Raw genomic sequence first — 12,249 nt, 5'->3', positions numbered from 1 at the left:
CCTCACCTCCGATGTTTCATTTTACAAATATTTGAGCACTGGTTTTATACCAAATGCTGCTCTGGGTGCTAGATATTCAACAATAAGCAAGACAGAGTTAGGTAACTTAAATTAAGACAGATTCAGGAAGAAAAAAAAAACTAGGGATATAAAGAATCTTAATCTGGGTAACTACTGTTAAAAACAGACAAATCTTTAGTAAGGCAGAAGGCATGGGCCTCTATCAGATGAGAGTTGGAACAGCAGAGAGAACTGAAGGAGAGAATGACCTAGCTGGGTAAAGAGGGTGGGGAGGAGTATTTCCAACAATGGGGATAGCACGGCTATAGGCCCCCATTGGGAAAGAGCTCATGGTACTGAAGAGCAGAAAGATGGGTAACATTGAGCACAGAGAAAGGGAGGGGGAGTGGAATACACTAAGAACAAGAGGCAGGCAGGAGCAGGATCATACAGGTCTGCAGCCTTGATTTGGAACTTGGATATATCAGTGCATACAATTAGAAGATGGCTCTTAGGAGGAGAGGTTGGAGAAGGCACCAATGGATGAGGTGAGACAATCGGAAGGCTGTTGCACTGTACCTGTTAAAGGTACATTGAGGAAGAAGAAACAGTAAGCACAGACTACTCTTTGGAGAAGTTTGTGAAGCTGGAGAGCCATGTGAGGTCCAAGAATGCACTTTTTAAAAGAAAGAGAGGGTAGAACATGTTTTCGTGCAGAAGAAAATGATCCCACAGAAAGGGAGAAATTGCTAACACAGGAATAGGGATGGCAGAAAGAGCCAAGTCATTAACAAGACCAAAGGGATGGGATCCATGGCACAAGTGGAGGAACTAGGCTGTGGTTAGGGCAGATCTCCTTTCTCTGTCGTAACAGGAGGAGGCAGATCAGGTGTACACCAGGCTCAGATTTGGTAGTGGGAAGATAAGAGAGATCACATGGTGGCTTCTGATTTTGCAGTGATGTACAAGGAGTATTTGTTAGCTGAGCAGGCATGGAAAGCGGGGGGAGGGTGTGGAAGGTCTGAAGGGAGGGAAAAGATATGAGCTATCATCTCAGGTAGAGCCTAAAACAATACAGTATTGAGTGCTCCCTGAGGTTTGTGACTGGGAAGGGAGAGCAATCAGCTGGTCATGTGGTTTTCCCCAGAGACATGCAGCTACCCAAGGTTGGGTTTTTTTGTCAGGTATGCACAATGGAGGGAGAAAGGGCCAGGGGGTTGAATATTTATAACAGAGGAATTGAAATGAAGACTATGGCTCTGTTATATTTATAACAGAGGAATTGAAATGAAGACTATGGCTCTTAGGAGGAGAGGTTGGAGAAGACCCTTTATGTGAATGACAGTGAATCCAGGAGAGAGGAAAACATTACAAAAAGTGAAGGGGCAGATCCCTGTGACCTGAGGTTTTTTGGTTTGGGGGGGGGGGTTGTGTTGTTTTGTTTTGTTTTGTTTTGTTTTGTTTTTTGTTTATTTGTTTGTTTTTAAAATAGTTTTCACTCCCAGCATGGAGCCCAACACAGAGCTTGAGCTCATAGCTGTGAGATCGAGACCTGAGGTGAGATCAAGAGTCCGGCACTTAACCAACTGAGCCACCCGGGCGCCCCTTGTTTTTTCATAGTATACATCACCAGTGGTTCTCCTTCTCTTCATTTATTCATTTTTCTTTTAGGATGTCTGGAATGGCTGGTCTTTTTAGTATCTCTGGCAAGATATGGGTGAGTAATCTTAAATATATTTTTTGTGACTATCTTCGCAGACAGGTTTTTAAAGAGTAAAAATGTAGCTTCTAAACAATAGGAAAGTAAAAATTTACAAATACTTGTATAATGTCACTTTTCTTCTTAAGCCACACAACTGCTCTCATGTGGGGTCTCCAGTAGAATTGCGTCCCTGTGTAGAAGGGCATAAACTGGAACAAAGACCCATAACTACTGTATCAGTCATATTTTCTTAGATCAGTGGTGAGTCCCTTTATTAAAGCTGAAAGGGCTTGTGTGGTTTAACTTCATCTTATTTTCCCATTGTTAGAATCTCCCTATAGGTCAAAGATTATCTAAGCCTGAAAGTGATTCTGTGCATCAGGGATCTGCAAACTATAGCTTGGGGGCTGGCTACCTGTTTTTATAAGTAAAGTTTTATTGGAACACAGCCATGTTCATTCATTATCTATGATCTAGAACTGCCTTCATGCTACAGTGGTAGCGTTGAGTAGCTCTGACTGAGACCACGTGGCCCACAAGCCTAAGATATTTACTTTCTGGCCCTTTAAGAAGAAGTTTAAATGCCCCTGCTATAAGCAATTTTATCATCTCACTGAGTCATTTCAGTGAGTTAGAACTGTTATTTAGGTTAAAAATGTTGAACAATTATATAATCTTGAATGTGTTACATAATCTTTTACTTCCCTTTATGTGTAGGGTGGGGTAAATTCTGCCAAATTTAACAAAGTTGCTGTGGAATTAAATATATATCCTTAAAGCATTTCAAAAAGTCTTTAGAAGTGAGTCCTTCTATTTGTCTTTTCAAGGCTATGATTCTAAGTCATGATGTCCTGTTTGGAACTTAATATTCAAGGAGTTCATGAAGACTCTTCTGTTTCTCATGCACATTGTTATATGTTTAGGGAAATTTAAGAATGGTCTTTTGGGTCCCAGTTTTTCAGTTATATTTTATTTTCTGCCTTGTAAGGTGGAATACTAACTCCAGTATTTTTTAACAGAAGCTAGGTTTGTCACTTGGATTCAGTATTTCTTAAAGTTTGTTAACTGGTTTTTTTTGGCATTTGTGTATGATATTAAACAATAACTGGGATTTCCCCTCTCTCCAGAAAGTATGAGTTTCATATGATTTCCTTCTACTGTTTTCTTAACACTGATGAGAAGTTTATTCAGGGTTTGAGAATTATGAATTATGCCAATTGGGAATTGAGATTAAGGATTTTGCCTTTTGCAGTATGTTGACACTAAAGGTTGACAGAGTCATTTATTCTGATAGCCATCTGAGAACCTTATAGCCTTATAATGTCTAATTCAACAGGATGACCATTATAGGTGGATGTCAGGAATCCTAAGAGTAAGTTCTTAGAATGGAACCTATAATAAGTATATGTCAAGAGATGAATTTGTATAGTGGTTTAAGAAGAGCTTAGATGGAAGTTGGTCATAACTTTCATGCATTGTTAAAGAGGTATATTTTCAAATATAGTATCCGGGGAGAGAAATAATTGCTTTGACCTCATATAACTTGGCATTTTGTGCCTTGATAAACAAGAGTTTGATAAGGAGTTACAGTTTTTCATTTTATCATGCAAATAATTACAATGTGCGGTACTGTCGCGTCAAGGCCAGGAGTGGGTGTTTTATCTTTATACGCACAGTGCTCCAGCCGTGGGCAGCATGCAGATTCTGTGTGTGTGCATCAGACTGCAAAGAAAAGGCAATTTGGAGAATAGAATATGAACCATCTCTGAATAACCAATGAAGATGTTCTTCCTTTTGTTTTTTTTAAGATTTTATATATTTATTTGAGAGAGAGTGAGCAAGTGAGAGAGAGAGAACATGAATGGGTTAGTGGGGAGAGACAGTGGGAAGAGAGAAGCAGACTCCCCACTGGACAGGGACAAGACTCAGGCCTTGATCCCAGGTCCTTGGGATCATGACCTGAGCCAAGGGCAGATGCTTAGCCAACTGAGCCATCCAGATACCCCAATAAAGATGTTCTTTTTAGTGATTGAAAAGTAGAGTATATATGATGTTTATATACATATGTATACTTAGAATGTCTTTCCAGATATCTAAACAGGGAACAAAAGAAGATAGTTTTTTTTTTTTTTTAAGATTTTATTTATTTATTTGACACAGAGAGATCACAAGTAGGCAGAGAGGCAGGCAGAGAGAGAAGGGGAAGCAGGCTCCTTGCTGAGCAGAGAGCCTAATGTGGGACTCGATCCCAGGACCCTGAGATCATGACCTGAGCTGAAGGCAGAGGCTTAACCAACTGAGCCACCCAGGCGCCCCCAAAAGAAAATAGTTTTATAGGATAAATTGTTAAATGTGATACACAAACAATTAGGTTTTACATTCTATTGAGTAACTTTTATCTAGTATTAATACCATATTTTTTCCTTTTGGTCAGTTTTTGCCTGGAATGTTTTCCCACTTTCAACCTTTTCATTCTTGTTATGTTATAAATGAGTCTTGTAAAATACATATAGCAAGAAGTATTTCTTTTAAATGATAAATTTAATCCATTTATATTTATTGGCCTTACTAATGTATTTGCCCTAACTGTAGGTTGTGTGTGTGTGTGTGTGTGTGTGTGTGTGTGTGTGTGTGTGTTGTGTGTGTGTGTGTGTGTAGCAGGGAGTAATAGGACTAAAGGAACATAAATGGTAGCTTAGTAGATTATTTTGATCTCTCCATGTGTGTATTCATTACCTTAAAAAACTGTGAGAGAAATCTGGTATCACCCTCTGTATCAGCATCTAGCTTCTCCAAGCCTCTGGACAACTTTGTAGTTTCTTCTTTTCTTAGAAACAAGTTTCCAAGCTTCCATGAAATCTCTGGGAAGGGCTCTCACAACCTGTTTCTATAATCTAGAGCTTGTCCTCTTACTCACAGGGAACATGATTTCCAGCCTGGTGAGAACCAATCCTCAATTGTGTCAGGTTTCCACTTCAACTTCGAGGCGCAGTCTTGCCTCGTTGCATCTAAAGAACCACTTACCGAGAAAGTCCTCTTAGCTGACTACCCAGCTCACTCAGCGTATTTAGCCAGCCCTTCTCCCTTGCCCAGGATCCTTCCATCAATGTTGAATGTATCATTGTGGGGAAGATAATCTGTTTGTAACTCATGTCTAAACAATATAAAACTCCAGTGCAACCATATTAACAGTGAACAAAAGAAACATAGCATGTGGTGAGAAAGAGAGAGAGGGAAAGAACATGGCTAGAACCAAATGAGTGTAAGGTCTCCAAGAGAGAAGGTCCAAAGAGCCAAACAAGAAAGAGGGAAAGACACAGAGTAGCTAATGCCAGTGAGGCGAGGTTACTGATGCCCATCCACAATCTCTCTTATCCTACTGTGATGTTGTGGATACATAAACAGACAGAAGTCAGTGTTTCTTCAGCAACAGCCTCCCCTGGTTGGGTGGCTGGTTAGGCATAATATTTCTATAGGGAAAATTGCATGCTATTAAGTGGGGGAAAAGGTAACAAAGCAGTGATTGTAATGCTATGTTCGTGTGGTGTTTTCATGTGTCTACGGGAAAGTACCTGGAAGGAGATTAATCAGATGTCAACAATAGCTATCTCTGATACTGAAATTATGGCTATAGCTAAATCTCTTATCTTTGTCTGTATTAATTTTTGTTTCTGTAATGAAAAAGATAAAGTAAAAACAAGAGTAATATCTATAAGATGAGCCTACTGAACTAGTCCTTAAAGTCCTTGAGTTTCTGCTGTAGGAGTACAGCTAGCTTGCTGGGTCTGGCATTCTGGAAATAAGAGCTTGTCCTCAGGATGTCAGAATTGCTTGGTGAGGAGACACCCACACAGCTGAGTTCCCATGAACTCAGGGGTTTTGTTGTATTCTGCATTTGGCTTCCTTAACTCTACACCAACCTCCCATATGTTCTTGCTTGACTAAACCCTTGAGGTGAAGAAGTCCCTAGTACTGTGTTATAAGCCAGATACTGCGAGCTTCCTGCTGTCTCCTGGAATCCAAGTGATCCTTAGTAGGTAATTTGTACCACAATGTGGGGGAAGGGTGGATAATCTCATATGTTCTATCCAGCACTAAAATTCAGATTGTCTTTCCAATCCAGTTGTGATAGTATTCACTGATGTGTTTTAATTTTTATATAAACTTGTAGAAGTCACTGCCACTTTAGCTCTAACACCCATCCTCATATATAGTCTTGACATTTGCCTACCTCATAAGAATCACTGGTGGCTGGAAGACAGCTCAAGGAGTTTCTCAAAGGTGGATAGACATCTTCTAGATATGGAATCAGCACTGATTTTATATTTATAGTAGCAATATCAAATTTCTTTGAAATTCAGCTTAAAAGAAGTTACTCATCTTAATGAAAAATGTTAATGATCTAAAGGATAGTACAAGGTGAGGCGAATGCCATGAAAGTGGTGCACAGATTGAACTTGGCGAGCACTGTCACTGAGTCTGGTGCCACTGTCAGGGTTTGGAATCTTGGGGCTGACATGTTGTCTGTGGCCCCTGTTTGGAGAGACTTTCCAGCCTTTCTGTCTTCTCATCTTTTTTCACAGTTGGCTACAATGGTGTAGGGAGGTATTATCTTTCTCTCTTCCAGAGAGACAACTCATTATTCTCCACCCTTTGTGTGTATCTCTGAACTCATGAGTTTTCCCTGCTGTAAACTGTTGTCACCAGAACATTTTGAGTGCTTAGCATAGAACCTGGCACCTAGTCAGTACTTGGTAACTGTTTCCTGTTAGTTGTATCCATTAATCATCGTTGTCATCATTATTTTGCTTTTTACCTCTCACTAGTCAATAAGGAATGCTTTCTCTTTTTATTTATTTACTTTTTTAAAATCCAGGCTGATAGCAGGATTAATGGCAGGTTGTACAATGTGTATTTTTGCTAACTAGGTTTAGCACCTGAACGCATTTCAGTATTATTTTATTTGATTTGGTGAATTTGTGCTGTTCACTGAGCTAATATAGTATGTAACTTCCCTCACCTCAGTGCCACTGTTGTTATTCAAGGACGCAGACCATAAGGTAGGATGCATCCTTGCGGGGATAGTCCGTATGGTGGAGAAGATTTAAGACTTTATAAATACCTCATCATGAGGATTTAAGGACATGAGTGTTTAGACTGGAGAATAACAGTGTTTCTTTCAAAGTGGAATACTTTTTTAAAAATTTCAATTCCAGTGTAATTAACAAACAGTGCTATATTAGTTTCAAGTGTACAATATAGTAACTCAATAATTGTATACTTTACTCAGTGCTCAGTATGAAAAGTGTACTCTTAATCCCCATGACTTATTTTATCCATACCCTCACCCAACTCCGCTCTGTTAACCATTATTCTCTACAGTTAAGAGTCTGCTCTTTGGTTTGTCTCTCTTTTTCTGTTTGTTTTGTTAAATTCTACATGAGTGAAATCATATATTTGTCTTTGATTAACTTATTTCACTTAGCATTATACACTCTAGGTCCATCCACCTTGTTGCAAATGGCAAGATCTCCTTTTTTATGGCTAATATTCCATTGTACATATATACCATATCTTCTTTATCCATTCCTCTGTTGATGAACACTAGGTTTCTTCCATAATTTGTCTATTGTCAATAATGCTGCAATAAACATAGGATTCATATATCTTTTCCAATTATTGTTCTCATATTCTTTGGATAAATACCCCATAGTGAAATTACTGGATCACACGGTAATTCCATTTTTAAGTTTTTGAGGAACGTCCATAGTGTTTTCCAAGGTGGCTGCACCAGTGTGCATTCACACCAGCAGTTCACGAGAGTTCTTTTTTCTCCACATCCACACCAACACTTAACAAGAATATATTTTAAAGCTCCCCCAAACATTGTATTTTAGACAGTGGCATCTCTCCTCTTACTGTTTTGAGGTTTTTTCCTTGTAAAATGATCTAGAACCCTATTACAGTGAGATGCTGTACACCCACAGAATACCTCCCTTAATGCCTACAGGAGGCTGCAAAGTTGTGTCTTGTTACAAGTGTTGAAAGGGTAAAACATTGAAGGTGAACTGGACCCTTGGCTATTACTAGAGAAAGTCTGTCTGAGCTGCTCCCACACAGGGAGGATATTTTGAGGATTCTGATCTGTGTTTGAAAGGGATATTGGATTTGTCCCAAAACTCCTCAGAGTATATTCTGTGACACTGGCGGGATCTAAATCCAAAAAGTTCTCTGTCATTTAGGGTCAGCCCAGCTCTGAATGAGACTATGCAGCACTGGGGTCCCTGAGTGAGTGCCCCTGGACAGCATTGAATCTGACCTTCAGTAGTTCCATCCCCAGAGGGAATACTGGGCTCCCTGGAGAGAGAAAGCTCTACCTCTGTCCATGGACGCTTTGGCCTTGCTCCATTCCTTAAATCCAACTGACCACCAGGTAGAATGTTCTTCTCATTTATTCTACTGTAATGGTGTTTTCATTTAGTCTCTCACTCAAATCTGTATGTAGCCAAAAACTACCTCTAACTCCATTATCTATTACAATGGTACTGTGTAAATTGTCAGGTCCATTAGGTGATATTTTTGTGCATTTTAAGGAAGCAGAGTAAGATACTTCCCTATAATGAGCACATATAATTTTGAATAAGGATCAGTATTTTCTACAAGTGAAAACTGTCACTTTGCCTGGCAGTTAAACAAAACACGGGAATCTAAAACTGAGTTAGATCAGTTTGAATCAGTTATTACTCAAAAACGTATATACAACAAGACTTCATGTACCTAATGCCGCAAACCCCAACACTCTTAAAGGTGTTCTAAAACTACTGTGAACTCTGACAAAGTAAACAGGTAAAGATTTATGTCTGCAGTTGTGAAAACACAACTTGGTTAATTGAGGCTTTGGTATTAATTAACTAAAAGACCACAAGATGGCAGGGTTTCTCTAAGAGGCTCACATAGATCTTTAAAGAGTAAGTTGATGTGAGAAAATTGAAGCGGAACTCACTACAGTAAGAGGATATTTTGAATCCACTAAGAAGTGTGTGACCCAGAATGCAATTATTCAAAGTCATATAACTTACTGAATTCCAGAAAATAACTTAGAAAATTTCTTAAGGGTTACTTTAATCATTTATTTTGCAGAAAGGGTGTGAGACACTATGCAGGACTTAGAACGGGACATTATTCATTCCAGCCATATGGATGGATATTATTTATAAATCAAGCTCCAGAATACACACCTCTATGGGTCAGCACAAAGCCAGACTGGTTTTCTATATCTTCTAATTCTTTGGCGCATTTCAGAGTTTAATCCTGATGGTGGCACTGAGTCATCAAGAAAAGCATAAACTATGTATACATAGAATTTTCTAAAGTATATGCTACGTTTTAGAACTTACACTGAACAGAATCTGAATGAAGCAGCCTTTCGATATCCCAAAGACCTCTTTGCCTCTTTACTGGGCTGCAGAATGTTAGATTACTCTTAATAAATAATTGCCCGGCTAAAGATAAAATGACCAATGCCATCAACAGAAGATGGATGAATGGATGGTAGTTTTACGAATCACGAGTTGTTTGCATTTCTTATGAATAATTGAAGGATATGCTAGTATCTTTTTTTAATTCAATAAATATTTATTGAACACTTGGCATATATAAATATATAAAGTATTTGCTGAGTCTTTAGATCTATGTCTTTCACTGAATAAGAAATTGGAGAGAAGAGAGCTCAGATTATTCTAGACCATTAACAAGCTTTTTTGTTTGTTGGTTTATCATTTGGAATTAAGCCAGAATAAAATACATTATTTAATTGAATTAACATTTATAAACTGAGAAACCAATGGGAGACACTTGAGTAATTTGGATTTTGAGAAATACTAAATTAAAATAGAAACTAGGAGTCATTTTCATCCACCTCATCAATTCTAGGTTAGTCGTTCTGTTATCTCTGCTTGCTGGTGGCACTTAGCTTGGAGCCATTTCATCATGGGCCCAGTAAATGCTTGGATTATAGTGAATGACTGGTTTTGGAGCTGTAAGGGCCTAACACAGATGATCACTAAGCCATCATGATGAAGCATGGTTGCTGCAGGTCCATAATTCAAGTGGGCCTTCACTCCAGACTGGTAGGTTCATACCTGCATGAGTTAGCATGTAAACAATTTTCAGCAAAGATGGTATCTCTTCACTCATTTTTTAAGTATTTGACGGGAATAGTAAACATGAAGGGATGTGGGCTGTACTCAAAGACTGATGGAATCTCATTCATTCCTAATGAATTAACTAGAAAGACTTTCTTCTGTTTAGGATATTTTCAGCTTTATGGTGATTTAGGCAAGTTATTGAGGATGGGTAGGGTAGAGAAATCATCTGATTAGGAAAAGGAAGTATGGAGACATTTTGTTTTGTTTTATTATTATTTATTTATTTAAAGAGAGAAGGATTGGGGGTGGAGGGGGGCAGAGGGAGAAGGAGAGAGAATCATAAGCAGGTTGCATGCCCATCACAGAGCCTGGCATAGGGCTCCATCTCACAGTCCTGAGATTGTGACCTAAGCCAAAATCAAGAGTCAGACGCTTAACCAACTGAGTCATCCAGGCACCCCAGTATGGAGACATTTTAAATGATTGATGTTCTGTAAGTAGTAATTTAGTTCCACATAAATATTAACAAAGGGTGGGGTGCCTGGGTGGCTCAATCGTTAAGCGGCTGCCTTCGGCTCAGGTCATGATCTGGGATGGAGCCCTGCATCTGGCTCCTTGCTCGACAGACCATCTGTCTGTTTCTCCCTCTCCCACTCCCTCTGCTTGTGTTCCCTTTCTCACTGTGTCTCTCTCTGTCAAATAAATAAATAAAATCTTTTTTAAAAATTGACAAGAAGATCTTTAGAATCTTTTTAAAAATTTATTTAAAAAATAAATAAAATCTTTAAAAAGAAATTTTTTTTATGGATGCCACATGATGAGTAAAAATTGAGGTATATGGAATTATTAGGGGAGAATGACCAAAAAGAATCTGTCATGATGAAAGAAGGGTCTAGAAAAACAATTCTGCCATAGTTCTACCAGATCATGAACAAAGAAATATAACTCTTCATAGATATGACCTTGATTAGTACCCTCCAATTTTTAATGTTGTAAAATTTGACTTTTCCTTGAAGAATTACATAAATGCAAATGGGGTGAACTTTGTGGGAACTCATACATGTAGAAACAGTTAGCAGACCTCAGTTCTAGCAAGAGAGGGAGATTCAGACATGTTTGGTAATTAATAAAGATTTTATTTTTTCCTTCTGATTACAGCATCTTCACAACTATTTCACAGTGACCCTTGGAATTCCTGCTTGGTGTTCTTATGTCTTTTTCGTCATGGCCACCTTGATTTTTGGCCTTTTTTTGGGTCTGGTAAGAGATAATGCTATTTTTTCTCTTTCTTTAAAACCACATGGGTTTTATGCAAAACTAGAAAGCAGCCAAGAAAGAAAAGGTGCATAAACAAGTATCATTTTGTGTATAATCTAAAGTTACTTTTTTTTGATACTACTTTCAGTGGTAATTTGAGATATAATGGAAAGTTCATTAAATTATTATCTCCTAATGCTAACCTAAAATATTGTGAAGATGTGTGCTGCCTAGTCAGTTTCCAAGGCAACCAAGTCAGCTGTGATTTCACACATTGCTTCCTTGAATGGAACACTGTGGTGATGAGGCCAAATCTGTGAATTTGTTCCTTGAGAGAACAGGGTGATTTTTTCTTGCTCATATCCCCCAACTGAACCTTTAATCCTGACCTGCTCCTTATACATACAGTCTGGTTATCCTAAGGTGGATTTTGTGAGGTAAGGTACATAAAAAACACAGTCCTTATTATGGGAAAAAAAATAAGATGCAAAGCACAGGGGCGCCTGGGTGGCTCAGTGGGTTAAAGCCTCTGCCTTCGGCTCGGGTCATGGTCCCAGGGTCCTGGGATCGAGCCCCACATCGGGCTTTCTGGGCGGCGGGGAGCCTGCTTCCCCTTCTCTCTCTCTCTGCCTGCCTCTCTGCCTGCTTGTGATCTCTGTCTGTCAAATAAATAAATAAAATCTTTAAAAAAAAAAAAAAAGATGCAAAGCACATTACCACGTCTTCTTTAAGTATGAAAATTAGTACCTAGTAGGTATTTGTGCATTTTCTCCATAGATGTTTTGGTTAAGAATTAAAATAATAAATTTGTTTATTTAACTACATAAGCAACTGTAAGTGTTTTGGCAATGTTTTACTCTTTTACATAATTTTTAATCTTTCTTTTTATCCATACTTGATCAATTTGATCAAGTTTTAAACTCTAATTAAGGAGTTCTTAAAAACCATTGTGCTATATATTAATCACAAAGCCCCTAAATACTGTATGATAGGAATAATTGATGATTACTAAAAATTTATATAAAAGGACAGATGTTGAAGTTAGATTATCTTAAAGTCTATCCTTACATTGTATAATGCATTTCAGCTTTTTAGTAAGTCCTTCTTAAAAATAAGCTTAAAATGTTAGCAATAGCTTTTATA

General features: G+C 38.3%; 1 protein-coding gene across 2 annotated transcripts in view; it reads left to right on the top strand.

Annotated features, from left to right (window-relative positions):
- Positions 1-12,249, top strand: part of LOC111141564 (thioredoxin related transmembrane protein 4) — a 40,976-nt gene that overhangs the window by 22,050 nt on the left and 6,677 nt on the right. The window contains exons 5-6 of one of the 2 annotated variants that reach the window (XM_022494197.1): positions 1,672-1,717; positions 11,008-11,109. In XM_022494197.1, coding sequence (XP_022349905.1) covers positions 1,672-1,717; positions 11,008-11,109 — 148 coding nt within the window. The remainder of the gene's footprint in view (positions 1-1,671; positions 1,718-11,007; positions 11,110-12,249) is intronic. The other variant, XM_022494198.1, reaches the window with a different exon arrangement.

The sequence above is a fragment of the Enhydra lutris genome, unplaced genomic scaffold (genome assembly GCF_002288905.1).
Source record: "Enhydra lutris kenyoni isolate GAN:26980312 unplaced genomic scaffold, ASM228890v2 scaffoldscaffold6, whole genome shotgun sequence".
NCBI lineage: Eukaryota > Metazoa > Chordata > Mammalia > Carnivora > Mustelidae > Enhydra > Enhydra lutris.
Note: the sequence above shows the minus strand (reverse complement) of the source record. Positions and strands in the feature narration are given on the sequence as shown.